The 17354-nt window shown below is 44.1% G+C and overlaps 4 protein-coding genes across 13 annotated transcripts; 3 read left to right on the plus strand and 1 right to left on the minus strand.

Moving 5' to 3' along the window:
• The first annotated feature begins 8 nt into the window (after nt 1-8).
• Nucleotides 9-7758, plus strand: LOC6733823 (ATP-dependent 6-phosphofructokinase). 7 transcript variants are annotated; one of them, XM_016167762.3, is made up of 12 exons: nt 9-164; nt 230-332; nt 385-452; nt 511-826; nt 1747-1848; nt 2920-3261; nt 3319-3473; nt 3587-3695; nt 5222-5410; nt 5635-6077; nt 6135-6977; nt 7031-7758. In XM_016167762.3, exons 1-12 carry the CDS (start codon nt 121-123, stop codon nt 7167-7169), a joined length of 2853 nt encoding a protein of 950 aa, XP_016026799.1. In that variant the 5' UTR covers nt 9-120; the 3' UTR covers nt 7170-7758. The 7 variants fall into 7 exon arrangements, with proteins under 7 accessions (XP_016026799.1, XP_016026798.1, XP_016026803.1 ...); XM_016167761.3 differs by lacking the exon at nt 3587-3695 and adding an exon at nt 3845-3953; XM_016167766.3 differs by having other exon boundaries at nt 39-164; nt 212-332.
• A 177-nt stretch (nt 7759-7935) lies between these two features.
• LOC6733824 lies at nt 7936-11728 on the plus strand. 3 transcript variants are annotated; one of them, XM_039292287.2, is made up of 6 exons: nt 7936-8018; nt 8324-8828; nt 9755-10003; nt 10068-10266; nt 10328-10635; nt 10689-11728. In XM_039292287.2, the coding sequence occupies exons 2-6, from the start codon at nt 8394-8396 to the stop codon at nt 11301-11303; spliced, it is 1806 nt and encodes a 601-aa protein (XP_039148221.1). In that variant the 5' UTR covers nt 7936-8018; nt 8324-8393; the 3' UTR covers nt 11304-11728. The 3 variants fall into 3 exon arrangements, with proteins under 3 accessions (XP_039148221.1, XP_016026805.1, XP_016026806.1); XM_016167768.3 differs by having other exon boundaries at nt 7940-8191; XM_016167769.3 differs by having other exon boundaries at nt 7940-8160.
• A 119-nt stretch (nt 11729-11847) lies between these two features.
• Nucleotides 11848-12899, minus strand: LOC6733825 (copper chaperone for superoxide dismutase). 2 transcript variants are annotated; one of them, XM_002080833.4, is made up of 3 exons: nt 12786-12899; nt 12091-12734; nt 11848-12029 (listed from the first exon to the last, which is right to left on the minus strand). In XM_002080833.4, the coding sequence occupies exons 1-3, from the start codon at nt 12888-12890 to the stop codon at nt 11894-11896; spliced, it is 885 nt and encodes a 294-aa protein (XP_002080869.2). In that variant the 5' UTR covers nt 12891-12899; the 3' UTR covers nt 11848-11893. The 2 variants fall into 2 exon arrangements, with proteins under 2 accessions (XP_002080869.2, XP_016026807.1); XM_016182410.3 differs by having other exon boundaries at nt 12091-12721; nt 12786-12883.
• A 1825-nt stretch (nt 12900-14724) lies between these two features.
• Nucleotides 14725-17186, plus strand: LOC120284436. Its single transcript, XM_039292293.2, has one exon. The coding sequence runs from the start codon at nt 16953-16955 to the stop codon at nt 17130-17132; it is 180 nt and encodes a 59-aa protein (XP_039148227.1). The 5' UTR covers nt 14725-16952; the 3' UTR covers nt 17133-17186.
• Nucleotides 17187-17354: the final 168 nt, after the last annotated feature.

Here is a 17354-nt window from a genome sequence, read left to right on the forward strand (position 1 = left end):
TGTGGATCGTAGTAACATTAGCTAAAATGTCAAAAATCACTAAAAACTGAGTTCAGAAAATGAGAAAAATTGGTAATCTAATAAAAATGTTCAATATTTAGAAACAAAATTTGGTTTGGCATGCATTCAATAAAATTTCGAGTATTTACCAAATTAAAACCCTTGTAAGTTGCTGTCTGAATTTGATTTATTCACTATACCCACTTATAAGCTTTTCGATTGGTTGGAGATTTTTGGAAATAAATGGACGGATACCTAAATGCCGCCATTTTCATGGGCCTTCAACATTTCGATTAGAAATCTCAAACAAAACACCTCCGATTAGGCAAAAGGTAAAAATTGAATTTAAATCTTATCAATTTATAAGACTTTGTTTTACTTTAGCTCACATTTCCAAACATCGGCATCCAATGCACACGAAGTCTTCATTTGTGTTGTCCTCGAGATATTTCGTATGTGCTTATATAGTTTTACTTTATATAATAACACTTCTTCCTTTTATATGCTTAGAGGAAGTACTCTTTTAAGTGTAAAATTTAATTGCAAACGACATGTTATAAAGTTGCGCAGTGATTCTGGTGATAAAAAGAATGACAGTCCTGGTGATAAAAACAAAAAGAATGACAAGTCTGCGCAACGATGTGGAAAACCAATAAACAATCTGCACAGCGGATTTCTCAATGCTGAGAACTATTCTGAAAAAAATGTTATGAAAAAGAAAAAGCGTGCTCCAAAAAAGAAATGTGGCAAAACGGTGGATGAGCTGCGAAAGTGTTTAAGAACCATGCAGGATGTTATTGATTTTGTACATCCAGTCAAGCCTTTTGTAAGTTTTTCTCGCTTTTTACAGTTTTCGAATAATTACGCATTTAAACTAGCTCTAATATTCACCCATAAAAGCCGTTACATTTCGTTACTTTACGCGGATAGTAGATAGAGTAGATCAGTTTAATACTTAAGATACTCACATATAGCATAATAATTGGCGTTTAATTTTCCAATCTGAGGTTGTATTTTCCGGTTTTGAATATCAGAATAACGGCTTATATCAACGATAACGATAACGGCTATCGCACCCACACACTACCGATGACCGCTCCCGAATTTCCCCATTCCTCGCGAGTAAAAGCTCGCGAAAGCTTTTACTCGCCCAGTGATAACCAGCTGATCAACAGCTGAACGATTGTGGGTCGAACGTAAACAAATTGGTTAAACACTATTTTCCGCTCGTTGCTAGTCGCGAAAAGTCCGTTCATAACAGACAGAATCATCAGATTTTCGACCTAAATCAAACGAAGTTAGGGCAATCGCGCTTGAGCGAACTCTTGGGCGGATTTAGCCATCCGAAGTTTGCATTGCATCAGTACGCACTTACAGAAAGCCCGTGGTTGTGTGCGTGTGTCCGTGTGTGTTGTGTATGCGTCTCTGGCCTGAAGGTCACCTTGAAACGTCAAAAGCAAAAGCGAAACTTGTGAATACCGCCTGCGAGCGTACATATTGCTAGTAACTGAAAAGCCACGGCAAGGAGCAGTAGTAGTATTTATAGCCCACTTGGATATAACCCAGCTCCAGCGGCGCAGCTCGCATAGTTGCAGAACAGGGAAACTCCCTACCGAGTACAATAGTGGTTCATAGTGTGTGCATTGTGCGATATCCGTTACGATCCCAGTTAGATTTACATATAGTGCAAAAGATTGAAAAATGAATTCCGAGATTAATCAACGATTCCTGGCCCGCGGCTCGCAGAAGGACAAAGGACTGGCGGTCTTCACCAGCGGCGGGGATTCCCAGGGCATGAATGCCGCCGTGCGAGCCTGTGTGCGTATGGCCATCTATTTGGGCTGCAAGGTAAGTTGGTGACCTCTGTCAAGTACTTTCCGCCCACGCAGCATCGCGTCCGGTGACCCCAACCCCCGAGCACAGGCAACAAACCCATGTGAACCCAGAAATTTACGTAAAACACCTGGTAATTTGCTTATCAGCAGCCGTTGAACCGCGACTATTGGGCCGCAAAGCCAGTTAGATAATCTCCAATCGGTGCGAAAAGAAATTCAAGAATATATGTGTACATGCACATTGACATTGGGTTTATTTTCGGGCCCCTCACATGCGATTTCGATTTCGGCTAATTTGTTTCGTTTTTTGTTGTCGCTCTTGGTTTCTATTCGGTATATTTAAATGAGTTCTTTAATGTAGTAGGGAACTTCTGGCTGTTGGGCCCTCGAAAATATGCAAAAAATGTGTCAATTGCTAGCCAATTTAAATTGATTAAAATCTATTCATTTGATTTCAATTTCTTGGGGGTCAATAAAAGTAGAGTTATTGCCACGGTTTGCATGACATCGCTTGATATGTTCTATAAATTGAACCAAATTAATTAATATATCATGAGTATGCTAAACAAATTTCTGTTCAAATGTTTCCTAATCAGTTCAAGTAACCTAACCTTTGTTTTTAATCTACAAGTGCCTTGGCATCATTATTGTTTATGTTATTTTTTCACTTTTCAAATTAAGAGCGTTATAAAATTTGAATTATTGGTTATGTGAGTTGCTTAAAAAGTATCGATTTAACATCGATTACATTGTAATTACCTGTAACGGTATTTTGAATATGCAAATGTTTTGATGTTTAAAACTTAAACTTATTCAGGAAAGGTTATAAAAGATATACAGAAAAGTATATATATATTTTTTTAAGGTTATTAAAATGTATAATTATATTTCTATTGTCTGTTCTTTAATGCTTCCAATTAAAATATTACGTTTTTGGAAGAGTGAAAATGAAATGAAATTAATTTACACTCGAATTCGGTGATTCATTTTTAATTGTGTTAATGATGTCATGCGCCATGAAGATACCAAACTCTATTCTGGTTTACACCATATCTACAATTGTTTCGTGTTTATCTCCGGCAAGGTCTACTTCATCCGTGAAGGCTACCAGGGCATGGTGGATGGAGGCGACTGCATCCAGGAAGCCAACTGGGCCTCAGTCTCATCCATTATCCATCGCGGTGGCACCATCATTGGCTCCGCCCGTTGCCAGGACTTCCGTGAGCGTCAGGGTCGCTTGAAAGCCGCTAACAACCTGATTCAGCGAGGAATCACCAATCTGGTGGTCATTGGAGGCGATGGCTCCCTCACGGGCGCCAATCTGTTCCGTCAGGAGTGGTCCAGCCTGCTGGACGAGCTGGTCAAGAACAAGACCATTACCACCGAGCAGCAGGAGAAGTTCAATGTCCTGCACATCGTTGGATTGGTATGCAACACAGATTTCTCCTTGGATATATTTACTTATGGCTGAATCTTTTTGTAGGTGGGCTCCATCGACAACGATTTTTGCGGCACGGACATGACCATCGGCACGGATACGGCACTGCATCGCATCATCGAGGCCATCGATGCCATCTCCAGTACCGCCTACTCCCATCAGCGCACCTTCATCATGGAGGTCATGGGTCGTCATTGCGGGTAAGTTGATCTCTGAGCGGATATTTGCGAGCAAAGTTGGGCTGCCTCTGTATTAGCCTAAGTGTCAGTGATTAATTGGGATTTTAGCTAATGCCTGGAACGACTATCTCTAGCTATCTTTCGGTGGTAGCTGGCATTATCTCCGAGGCAGACTACGTCTTTCTGCCCGAGTCTCCTCCGCAGGCCGATTGGCCCGATCGACTTGTCCTTAAATTGGAACAGGCAAGCCCAAAACGGAAATCTGTTGAATGTCGTCGACTCATTTCGCACATTTCTGTTTCTATGGCCGCAGTACTATGTCGATCGATCTTCATCTCCTCCAAAATCCCATCCCCCTTTTGACTAATATTTTGTAATATATATTTTTACAGCTATTTAGCTCTTGTGGGCGGACTGGCGTGCGAGGCGGATTTCATATTCATTCCCGAAATGCCGCCCAAGGTCGATTGGCCAGACAGGCTCTGCTCACAGCTGGCCCAGGCAAGATGCAGCTCCATTTCCATTCTATCAGCATTGCGAAAAGTCGCAACAGCATCGGAAATATGTTCTCGACAGCTTGTATAGGATTTTAGAATATTAATCTTATTGATATAGTTGTAATTTAATTTTTTAATAACAAGTTAGCTGTCGAGATAATATTCCTGTTTTAGATAGAGTTTTATACTTCAGTGCAGTTGTCGTTGCTTGATGCTTAAGTAGTACACATGTACTTCTAAGTACACCATTTTTTTAAAGACACATTTTAAGAGCGACACTTGCCATACAAAGCTTGTTCTTATTTTCTGCTTACTGCACACGAATGTATCTTTAAACACAAACCGGAGATACGGAATGAATTACACACAGTTGTTGTCTGTACCAGCATACCAAAATCATATTGTAACTAATCTTAAGTTTACCCCAGATACTCCCAATCCCCCGGATAATTATCTCCCCGACATTTGTGAACCATCTATTATTTTTGTACTTAATCTCTTGTTTTTTAGTTACTTAGCCATATCGGCAGCCATAGCCACAGAGGCTGATTTTATGTTCATACCCGAGGAGCCGGTGTCAGTCAATTGGAAGGACGAGATCTGTGTCAAGCTCCACCAGGTCAGGTCCAGAGTCCTTCGCTATCCAATTAATTTCTAGTTACTCTTTTGTCAAATTTTTGAATTGTTCTTGGCCTATTCGATGTGCCGAAATTTCCATGGCGATAAACAGCTTTAACAGCTATTTGATTTACTTGTTTGGGTTTTGGGTCTCTGTTCTATGTACTCACGATGATCTCACTGAGTTCCCTTACTAACTTTCCCAAATCCACTAACGTCCATCCTCGTTTAATCGATCTGTAAATCTTCATCAATGTTTTATTCATCGACTTTGACTTGTGCGTCCATTCTTCATATTTCAAAACACCTATTCAGCTGTAGTGCATTTCAAAGTTTCGAAACTGATTTCAATACTTAAATACATTGAAAAGAACGTTTTAATGATTCAAACTGAAATACATAAATATCGCAGAATAAATCGAGTTAACTTTATGAAACGCACTGCACTCATTCGCTTGCTTATACACATAAGGTGACACACTCTTTCAACATCGTAAAGCAAAGCATATGTAAACTACATTTTTTTGTTATGATGATGTCTACTCATCATGCCTCTTCATAATTCGTTTGTGCTTTTGTAGTTTCTGTATCATCCACGATAAGCATCTTGCATACATGTATACCTAACTGAATCCCTTCACCATTGACCAACAGGAGCGATCTGCTGGCCAGCGTCTGAACATCGTGATCGTGGCCGAGGGAGCCATGGATCGCGAGGGTCATCCCATCACAGCCGAGGATGTAAAGAAGGTGATCGACGAGCGTCTGAAGCACGATGCCCGCATCACTGTCTTGGGTCACGTGCAGCGCGGTGGCAATCCCAGTGCCTTCGATCGTATTTTGGTGAGTATTTATCCGAAGATGACCTACAAATTTAATTTTTAGTCATTTACAAAGCTAGCTACTTTTTCATTCCCCATAGTATATTGTAGAATACTTTTAAACGCGTTTATTAAGAAGCGCTGTAAATCTGATTTGAAACACTAAAGTTACCAAAATAAGATATACTTTTTAAGATATGGTTCAACTATTTTTGACTTGAGAGTTAATGCTTCTTCCCCGCACAGGCTTGCCGCATGGGAGCTGAGGCCACTTTGGCCCTGATGGAGGCCACCAAGGACTCGGTGCCAGTGGTCATCTCTCTGGACGGCAACCAGGCGGTTCGCGTTCCGCTGATGGAGTGCGTGGAGCGCACCCAGGCTGTGGCCAAAGCCATGGCGGAGAAACGCTGGGCGGATGCCGTCAAACTGCGCGGACGCTCCTTCGAGCGGAATCTGGAGACCTACAAGATGCTGACGCGCTTGAAGCCGCCCAAGGAGAACTTCGACGCCGATGGCAAGGGAATCGAGGGTTACCGCCTAGCTGTGATGCACATTGGTGCTCCGGCTTGCGGTATGAATGCCGCTGTGCGCAGCTTCGTGCGCAATGCCATCTACCGCGGTGATGTGGTATATGGAATCAACGACGGTGTCGAGGGCCTGATTGCCGGAAATGTCCGCGAGCTGGGCTGGTAAGTAATCCGACAAGGGATCACTCTGAATCTGTGCTTAACGCAATGCAATTTCAGGTCCGATGTCTCAGGATGGGTTGGTCAGGGTGGCGCCTACTTGGGCACTAAACGCACACTGCCTGAGGGCAAGTTCAAGGAGATCGCTGCTCGTCTCAAGGAGTTCAAGATCCAGGGTCTCCTGATCATCGGTGGCTTTGAGAGTTACCATGCCGCCGGACAGATCGCCGATCAGCGGGACAACTACCCGCAGTTCTGCATCCCCATTGTGGTTATTCCATCGACGATCTCGAACAATGTGCCCGGCACAGAGTTTTCACTGGGATGTGACACCGGTTTAAATGAGATTACGGAGATTTGCGACCGTATCCGTCAGTCCGCCCAGGGCACCAAGCGCCGAGTGTTCGTCATCGAGACGATGGGTGGCTACTGTGGCTATTTGGCCACACTGGCCGGTTTGGCCGGTGGAGCTGATGCCGCCTACATCTACGAGGAGAAGTTCTCCATCAAGGACCTGCAGCAGGATGTCTACCACATGGCCTCCAAGATGGCCGAGGGCGTCTCCCGCGGTCTGATCCTGCGAAACGAGAAGGCTAGCGAGAACTACAGCACGGACTTCATTTACCGCCTGTACTCGGAGGAGGGCAAGGGCCTCTTCACCTGCCGGATGAACATCCTGGGCCACATGCAGCAGGGCGGCTCACCCACTCCCTTCGACCGCAACATGGGCACCAAAATGGCCGCTAAGTGTGTCGACTGGCTGGCCACCCAGATCAAGGCGAACATAGACGCCAACGGAGTGGTCAACTGCAAGTCCCCGGACACCGCCACGCTGCTGGGAATCGTGTCGCGGCAGTACCGCTTCTCACCACTGGTCGACCTCATTGCCGAGACGAACTTCGAGTAAGTCTAACCCGATGGCCACCACAAACCCACATAACCCACTCTTCTTCCAGTCAACGCATCCCGAAGAAGCAGTGGTGGCTGCGCCTGCGTCCCCTGCTGCGCATCCTGGCCAAGCACGATTCCGCCTACGAGGAGGAGGGTATGTACATCACCGTCGAGGAGGAGTGTGACACCGACGCCGTCGCCTAAGCGGACTCGGATCCGGACTCTGATCCCCACTTCCGCTTACCACCACCATCGCTGCATCGAAGCATCAATGTCCACCTATCCGCACCCTCGAATCAGTCTCTGTGTTCGCTTTTTAAGTTGTTTTGGCACCGCATCCGATCCGTTTTATGGTTTTGACCAAGATCAGACGAAGAGGCCCATGACAGCAGCACATACGAAAGTATTTCATCATCTACAGACGCATAAAAAACGCACAAATACATAACTTATTTATATTGCTCGACAGTCGATTCTTTCTTATGATTTTCCCAAATATCGTGTATTCTTGAATTTTGAATCTCGAATACTGAATAACGTTAATAGTTCATTCTACATTGCAGCCGTTCCGAAGAGTCTGGCGACCTATTAGCGGAAAACGTTTCGTATGTTATCGTAATTGTTGGTTCTTCAGCCCAACTAAATTAAATGTTAAAGTATTTAGACAAATTACCCAGTCAAAGGAACAAATTCTATCTGCAAACTGTTTTTCGAGTATTGTTATCGAACGAAGCAATGATCTATTTGTAACGACGTGCTAAATACATATTCAAACACCTGTTGGCACAATTTATTTACCATTTGTTTTCTATTTGTTCAGTGGTATGTGGGAATTGAGCTTGAATTTCAGTTTGGGTTAAGAAAAAAAGAATTCATTTTTGAAATGGTTAGCTGGGCGCAGTTGGAACAGCATTGTTTCAGTGGAACCGGCCTATAATAATCGATGTTTCTGCAGCAACTTCACTGCTTGCAAACTATCGGCGCAATCGATTGTCGGTGCCATCAATGCGCTTGCAGCCCTAGCCACTTTGACTTTTTTTTGCCACGGATTGTGTATGTAGTTTTAATTGTGAAAAACTGCGTTAAAGTGGAAGTCAGTGTGGTTAAACTGCGTCTCAAAGAACTAGACATATTGGACCACGGTGAAGCGCGGCCAAAAACAATGCAATCGCACTAGTTCCATTTACTAAAACGGGTACGAAGCCATCTCGAAATCGAGTCGCAAAGTGCGTAGCACAAAATGTTAAAGAAATTTCGAAAGGGGGGAGAAAAAACAGCATAGAGACGCTACATATATATGCATATAGTCGAATTAATAAGTATATACGTTGTTTTCTGTGTGTGTTCCGCTATTGCAGCAACTTCAAAACGCTGCTGCAAACGAATTCTGTCCATTTAGCACCGAAACGCCACTGGAAGCAGAAGGAAATGGTGTCCACCCGCCAAATGTGCAGTGGAGGCGGTACGTCCGCTTCGGAGGGGGTTTCGCCGTTCGGTGGTGCGGGTTCGGGATCTGCATCTGGACCGGGAATAGCTTCCGGATCAGCAGTGGCATCCGGATCGGGAACTGGAGTACAAGAGCCCCCCGAGTCCACAGCAAACCGTTCCTCCGTCCTGCGGCGAACCACCAGCTATCAGGGTCACCAGGCCCATAGTTCTTATCGCGTCGTCTCGGCGGGCAGCCTGGCCGAGTCCCCCAGCGCGGTGACTCGCCACCACTCGTACACCATGCAGATGCAACGGCAGCGTCCACCGACTGCCACCGCCACCACCAGCGCACTCAGCCTGTACGATCTCCCCAACGAGCTGATTGAGAAGATCCTCACCTACGTGGACTACAAGAAAGTTTCAAATCTCAGATTGGTAAGTGCACTGCTGCCCCTCTGTTCCACCCAAAGCGCTGGCTATTAAATCAATAAAAAGCAATTTGCCCAAGTGCAAGCGTGGTACGGCTGGGTTATCCAACCAACAAACTACCTGCACTTGTATGCCTCTTCTGATATGTATAAGGTGTATTCTGCCGCTCTGCTGTTATGAGCATTATTTTGCGCCATGCGTTGCACTTTCCTCAACGGATTTCGGATTTCCCTTGGCAGGAGGCAATTAAAACTTTGTCACGAGGGCACATGCATTTGCGAATGCTTATTTTTAGCGAAGCACTTGGAATCTTGGCTTCGGTTGGGGGTATGAGCAAATGTATTAAATTTTGTAGATTTAGCGGCTTTAAAAACGCAATGTAATGGATGTGTTCATTAACTTTTTTTAAATAAACAACTTGCTCTACACAGAAAGCATTAAAGTGAATATAGAACCAGCCAGTTGAAGGATTATACACTTTCAAATAAAGAGATAAACATTTATGAATATCTTATATTCATTCTACTTATCAAACAAAATATACCAATTATAGAAATATCACACTTTTAAAATCAAGACAGAATAGGTTAAAAACAATTCCAGGAATACTTTCTAATAACAGCTTTAGTTCAAGGTTCAGAGGGTAACTACACTTCGTTGTTTGTTTCTCGTTGGCATTTTTTGCCTGCACCCGCGTCTCCCATCCACAATTCGTTGTGTATGTATGCACGGTTATTTGTCGTAGGTAGCGGAGACAAATGTAATCTGATATAATTTAATAACAGGCAGAACCACTAGCTCGTGGATGAATGCGGGCACAGCAGCCGAAAAAAGAAGTCGGAATCTGAGCTTAGCTTAGCCCAAAGCACGACACATTTTTAGCTGTTTTACTACCCCCTATTAACTTGAATCCCGGATATGCATACTCGCAGGTGTCGCACCGCATGAACGACATTTGCATGGCCATGCTGAACACAGCCTTCTCCAAGCAGATCAAGACCACGTTGAGCCGCTTCCAGGCGATCAAGGCCAGCATGCCGCGCCGGGAATCCCACCGTCGCAATCATCCGTTGGCCTGCGAGTGCGACATCATCGAGACATGCTACATGCGTCTATCCCTGCTCCAGATGTCCATGGGCAAGCACATCGAGCGGGGCCACTGTTGCTTCTTTCCGGGCGCCGTAAGTGCAGTGAATAACATACCTGAACCCTACAAGCGCTAATAAGAAGGTTGTTCATTTCCAGATACTAGACGAAGTCCAGGCGATTCTCAATTATATCAGTATTACGCCCAGGCTGCAGCGACCTTATCGGGTTACCGACGAGCTCTTCGATCTCTCCACTATGGCCATGGAATACTTTAAGGACCGCATCGAGGCCACGTTACCGGGGCTGGCGTATTTCAACAAGGACTTCTATACGCTGCCCACCACAACTAAGCGACGTAAGTGCTTTGATCTTTCCTAGGGGCGAAAACAAACTAAGCAGCATTTCCAAACCAACAGCCACGCTTGCCATCAGTTCAGATCTCGAAGACAGCGCCAGCAACTCGCCGCCTCAGAACCACATGGTGCTCCGCAAGGGCATCCGCAAGATCAAGCAGGGCATGAAGATGTACAATAACCAGCTATCGGTGCTGCGCACCGAGCTTCGCACCTGCAAGCGCAAGGCCGCCGAGCAGAGCAAGCAGCTGGCTGAGCAATCAAATCTCATTTCGGAGCAGCAGAAGCAGACGCTGGAGTATGCCAATCGTCTGGACGAAAACGACAAGAAGAACGAGGAGATGTCTCGCAAGTTCTCCACCCTTTTGCAGGTGAGTCGAGGCTCGGCATTCTATTGATTGGCATTGATTTATTTTTCTTGCAGGAGCTCAACAAGTGCAAGACAGAGCTGCAGTTCTGGCGTTCGAAGAGTCCGGCCATCCCTGCCGTATGCAGTTCGTGCAATCAAAAGGTGGCGCCCGTGGTGCCGCCTGAGGATTTTCAAGCGCTGGTCAACCAGGGTGTGGATCCCGAGCACTTTATTATCATCAACGAAGATGTGGATGCCGAGAGCGATGTTAGTGTGGGCGAGCTAAAGGAGTTTGCCTCGCCGGATGAGTCCACCACGGCCAAGCTGCTAGCCGTGAGCACCGCAGCCAAGAATCTTAAGCGCAAGATGCCATCAGATAGCCAGTCCAATGCCATAGCGTCCACCTCAAAGGCAGCTGAGGTTGCCCAGTCCCAATCGCAGCCGATGGCCACCGGAAATGCAGGAGCTGCCAAAGCTGCGGGAGGTTACTCCCCAAAACTGTTTTATGGCAATCATCAGCGCGGCGGCGTGATTGTCAGTCCTGTGTCCCAGAATCAGGGGGTGGCTGCGACAACGGACAATGCGGCGCCCGGATCGGAGGCTCTTGAAGAGCCGGAGGAGGCGAAGAAAGCACGTAGAGTACAAAAGGCCAACAGATATGTAAATACGCCCGGCAAACGCAGTAAATAAGCATTAGGACCTACGCATATACAGTTTACATATTTTTTACCACTTATTTACATATAAAGCGTGCATGCCGTCGTTCACCTGACCCCACGGATGTGGGTTAGGGATCGGGGCATGCGCCGTAGTGTTAACGGAGGAATCAAATTAATATATACACATATATCTATTAATGTCAAATGCAATAGGCATTTCGAATATTATTCATTATTATTATTATTATCACGTACAACAAGTGTCTGTATGTTCTTCGGTTTTAACGCCCCGCAAAAACCAATTGTAGTTAACCACCACTTTACACGAACATCACACAAATCTGGCAGTTATTGGCAAAGCAAAACAGATAATAATAATTAAAAAGCAAATTAATTTTAACTAAGAAATACAAAAAGAAAAACAGCAAAGAAATATTTTAAATAAAACTTTAAAAACATTAAAATCAACTGCTGCGAATGTGGTTTTTAGTATTCTAATTTTAATTACCGAACGAGAATGGATGTTCTATGGACTTTGTCGACAGAAATTTCTAGAACATGTTGAAAGAGACACCTAAAGATAAGATAATTTTATTTACAAGGTCAAATATGGAAACAAGTTTACAGCTTTTGTGATCGCTCCTTGCCAGCCAGTGGCTTATTGCGTTCATCCCATAGGGTGACCCCATCGCATGCACAGATTCTCTTAAAGTTTTCCAGGATGCCCGCCGAACGAGCAATTATACCACACGCAATTCTAGTGGGAAAAGAGTTATACAAATCAATGATCAATCCAAAAGTGTGGCATATTTACATACCTTTCCCCAGAGTTGCCGTCAATCAGGCTCTGATCATTGCCCCCGCGTCCCAGGTCATCGGCGTTGGCTGTTAGGACGACAGCCCTCCCGATTATGTCCCAGACCTCTAGCACTGGATCCACAAATCTAAAGGTGGCCCTGCCGTTTTCATCCGCTCGAATGTTGCCCAGGTCTCCGGCGTGCCGCTCCTCTGCCGCGCCTGCAGGGCTTCCATGTGGCGACTGGCGGGGATTGTAGTGATCTCCGACCGACGAGCAACCTGCGGAAGTGTCACCACTCTCGTGAATGTGTAATCCGTGCAGTCCAGGCGATAGACCGTCCACAACGCCATCCACCACCACTCCAGGCTCCTTGTCTGCGGTAATGGTGGTAAACCGCACAACTCCTTGGATTGGAGTCTTGTCCACTACACTTCCTGTTGTGTTAATGAGGGCTACCGCCGACTGGCCGCCGAATCCGGAGAGTACGGCCCGGACACCTGTGGCTTCTATCTTGTCCTGAATCTCTGACCAAGGTCGTTGGGTCTGGATTATCACCCGACCTTCCTGGGCGTCAATTTCGACCTGGCCTACCCCATCCAGCGCCGAACGGAGGGCACCGGCATAGGATTCGTCACCTCTTCGCATCTGCACTGCAAATTCGATCTGCACATTAACATGGAAGCAAGTTTCCTGACCCGAATCACATATACTTACCTTGATGGAGCTCATGTTGATGGTCAAAGTGCCGAATAACAATGATAAACAAACTTTGGTATCGATGGACGTCGATAGGTTCAGACAAATCGCGCCTTCTGTCATCGAAGAACGATAGGTTCACACGGAACGAAAGTTTATGGCGTTTGTAAAACACATACTTAAATTATAAAGTTAAACTTATATTACTAGTTACGATAGAACACAGTTGTAATATTTTTGTGGTAGAACGTTTTGCATTAACCGAACCAAAGTTACTAGCTCCGGTTTTGAACTTTTGCAGTATGGCCAAGTGCAGATAGATAAATAAGGCTTTAAACAAAAAGCAAATAGTGGGGGGACTCCGCCACAAAAACTGTTTATAGCTATGAACTGTAAGGGCAACAATTTTTTGAACGAACTTATCTATCTGCGTTAATTAATTGCATGCTTTTTTATGAAGAAAATGAATTCTTGTATTTATTTTTAAACCACTCCATATTTTCAATATGACTATATAATAATATATGCGATCGGAGTGTTTCAAATTTATTTAGATTAAAACTATATTTTAAGTTAAAGCTTAACTTAATAGGGCTTAGTACCTTGGATATAATTATTGGTTTTCTGTTTAATTTGGTCAAGTATTTTATAATCTGAGGCTGACGCTGTCAAACGCTTCTGGACCGATTCAAAACGCTAACCCCGAACTAGCTTAGATGCTAACTAATTTAATTTCCGTGCTAATTTTCAGACCTGTAGCTCCATTCACTTCATATTACGCTTTATAATTTTGGCTTAACTTTTCTTTATGGCCGCCGACAGTTTTAATCAATGGCCATAAAGAGTATTTTTAAGCCAAATGATGCTAATTTTTTGGAATTGATAGCGCTAATTTTTGTCTACAAAAACCCCAAGCGACAGATGCTGGCTTATTGAGGCCCAAAAAAAAAAAAAACATGCAACCAATATGAATAAGTCTTTTCCATGCGCGCCACTTTATTGCAGCCAATTGCGCCTTGACTTTCATTGTGCAAAATAAATTAATTTCACTTGGACCCCGTTATTGATGGCAATTTAAAAACAATTGAGAAATATTTAATATTGCCTTCAATTGAAGAACTGTAAAAGGAAGCACTACAACAAAGAATTATAATAAAGCCGTTCAATTCCCAAAAATTTGGCGAGTCGGCACATGGCTTTGTCAATTAAGGCCTTGCTTAGCACGTCGATCTAGGGATTGATATGAATGATATCGGATGATAACAATTAGTCGCTATTAGAATACCGTTACTAGACCTTAAGCTAAAAAGATTAAATGAAATCGATAGCAACACTAATTCAATAAGCTTTTTTGACATAAATGTGATTCGTTCAAGAAAGAATGGAGGAATGTAATAAATTTAGTTTCTTTCCAATAGTTATTTGGCTATTAGCATTAATAATATTATTTAATGTTTGTATTAATTTACATATAAGTTGAGTTAGTTCCGCAGATCCGTAATAATTTTTACAAGTCTGAAGAGGTCCACCCTAACGACAGATCGACGCCCTGAGCCACTCTGAAGAGAAGAACGCCCACACAAAAAAGAAATGTGCTCTTTGGGGCAGCGACTAATGGCAACAGCTGTTCTTGTTGATAAATATCATTAAGATTTTTGTCGCCTTGTCTTGTGAGAGAGCAACAAATGCAAGTCAGCCTATGAAACAATCACCTGGAAGGATACGTGTTTCGGGAATGTGAATAGATAAGTTGGCCTGGATAGTGCGTGCCACGGCAAATTAGCCTTGCCTTTGTTTCACTTGCATTCCACAAAGACGCACGCACACACACACGTGCACAGAATGACCCTTACAGTGGGGCTTTGGTATTGGTATTTGTATTTGCGGGTCGACCGCCACGCTCTTTTGGAGCGAGAGTGAGAGAGCAAAGAGAGAGAGAAACATAACGGGCTAGTGTATTTATTTTAATATTAGCTTTGTGACGTTCGCTCACCAAATCAGTATTTTTCGTACCATCGGCGTTAAAACACATGTTCAGCGATTTAGTGCGGGAGTGTAAACTAATCTGAAAGAGCAACAGCAACAGCAACAACAACAACAACAGCATCATCGTCAGCAAAGCAACAACAACGGCAGCAGAAAATTTTAACACGTTGACGCTTTTTCTAGTGTTTATAGCGAGCGGAAAAGCTTACTAAGCGCGTAACAAGCGAGACCCCGAAATCTTTTTTCATCTCGGTCTTTTCGCCTTTGCGTCTTTGAGTGTGCGTGCCAAAATTCAAATACGTCATCGACGCGCGCAGCCTTAAATCGAAAAGGAATACAATACTAATTGATATACACAAATGCCAGCGAAAGATTGAATTCAATTGCAGGAGCAACAAATAGCCAAACAAATTGAGGAAAACAGTCCCCCCAACCGCACAGCGACAACTTCAATTAATTAACTTGTTATTGTGTAGTAGCAGTCCGCTTCTTGCCATTCACCGCGAAACGCAGCCACACAAAAGAACGTGCAAAACAGCTGGGACTCGAACTGAGAGTAACGGAACGTCGAGCAACAAGTGCAGCAGCAGCAGCAGTAGCAGCGAAAACAGCAGCAACAACAACAACACCAGCATCAACAACAATACAAAGCCCTTTCAATTGCCGGAGAGAGAGGTGGTCCATGTGTCTGTGTGCACTCCAATGAATACGAAGACAACGGCCACTTTTGTTGTTGCCACAATCAATTAGAGTGATAGCAGGCGGCAGAGGAAAAGCAGCGCAGCAGCAGCATCCGCATCAATTTGCTGTCAGCATCTGAATCTTCGGGTCGGCATTATTCCGAAAAGTGTGAATGTGAGCGTAGTTGCTCCCGTTCCGCCTCCGTAATCGCAAGTACTTGTTGTTATTGCCGCACTCGTCTGCGATCCGCGAACCGCGATCTTTGCTTGTGTTTGTAACGGCGACGTCGTCTTGATTGGAACGCTCTGTGTTTCTTGACTTTTTTCGTACTTTTTTGATTCCGAAACTGGTGTATCTGTAGTTTCCCGCTAACGGCGAAAATTCACACAACTCATTGATATTTTAACCTCGTGTCCGCGTTGGCTGCCGCTCGACCAAGGTTCTGCCGCACAAAATGCTCGTCTCTTTGGGCTTTTCGAAGCCTCGCTTCGTCGGATTAAAAGTGCTCCTCTAGCACGCTCGCAAGTTAGTCCGGCCACAAAAATAAGAAAACCCAAAACTGTAAAATATAACCATAACCCATTGAATTGGCAGAAAAAGTTATCACCACCCACCGAATCGTACCGTTATCGTTATCGCGAAACAGAATCCACAGATAAAAAACGTTCCGTTTCGCTTCGTCGTAAATACAGTGCTAAATCGTGTGAAACAAACTAAAGTCGCTGCAAAAACAGCCTAATTTGTCTAATGAAAGCCGAGAGCATTTGTGAATAATTAGCCCCGAAAAAAACCTGTTTGCAGTCACCGCAAAAATTAGGCCCCAATAAAAAGTGACGATCCAAGAAACTGGCATCTCGCCCGCTTGATATATAACACCCCAACACAAACGTAAAGTTCGCGATAACACCTATACTAAACAAAAAAATAAGAGAGAAACCAAATCCAGCGAATCAACTTCACAGTAAAGTCGCAAAGTCAGTGCAAGCCAGAGCTAAATCGTCGAGCAAACCGAGTAGTTGTGCCCAAATCCAATCGTTAAATCGCAAAAAGTCTAGGAAACCACCCCTACAATCGCTATCAGATTCTAGTGCTAATACGATCGAAATAATGTCAGCCTTCTGACAGTGTATTACGAATAAAGTTACATAATCACCGTTGCAAATCCAATTTTTTGGAAGCGAACCCCCACAAGTGCCCAATTGGAATGTCGAATATCTGACAGTGACCAAACAAACAGCGAAATCAGTCGAAACCAAACTCAATAGAGAACCCCAACTGCAGAAGGAAAGCAAGCGAAGTTGTTATCAGTGAAAATATACACACATATATATTCGATTTCAGCGTAAACAACTGCTATATAATGTCCGTCGCCATCTGACAGTGGTCCAAACAACCAGCACAAAGAGCTAGAAGTCGCCGCAGCCAGTGACAAGTTTCACCACAGCGAGTGAGACCTGTACCGTAGAACCAACCCAAGACACTTAAGCTTGCAACACGGGCTAACCAATTCAGCGATAAATGGAGAAATCTGAAATACGACTGCAACGCATGTCTAATGAATATCAGTCGCAATCGAGCTATATGTACCTCCGGACCAAGATGCTGTTAAAAATCGAGAATACCCTACTTCGAAGCCATCGTCAGCGCGAGACCACCGGTATCAAGAAACTATACAATTCGTTTTTCGTATTGTTTTAATTTGCCCCCCGGCCAGTCCCGAACCCCCTCAAAAGGCCCCAAAAACACAAAAAGCACAAAAGCAACATTTCCAATTCCACTCAACTGTGAGCCAAGTTAGAAAAAGTTACAAGAAAGCAAGTTATATGTTTTACCTACATTAAATAAATATATGAATAAACTAGAGATATTATTTGGTTGTTAGTAGAACTCACGTCAAGTGCATATTGTTAGCCCTCGTAT

This window comes from Drosophila simulans, chromosome 2R (assembly GCF_016746395.2).
Source record: "Drosophila simulans strain w501 chromosome 2R, Prin_Dsim_3.1, whole genome shotgun sequence".
NCBI classification, from domain to species: Eukaryota; Metazoa; Arthropoda; class Insecta; order Diptera; family Drosophilidae; genus Drosophila; species Drosophila simulans.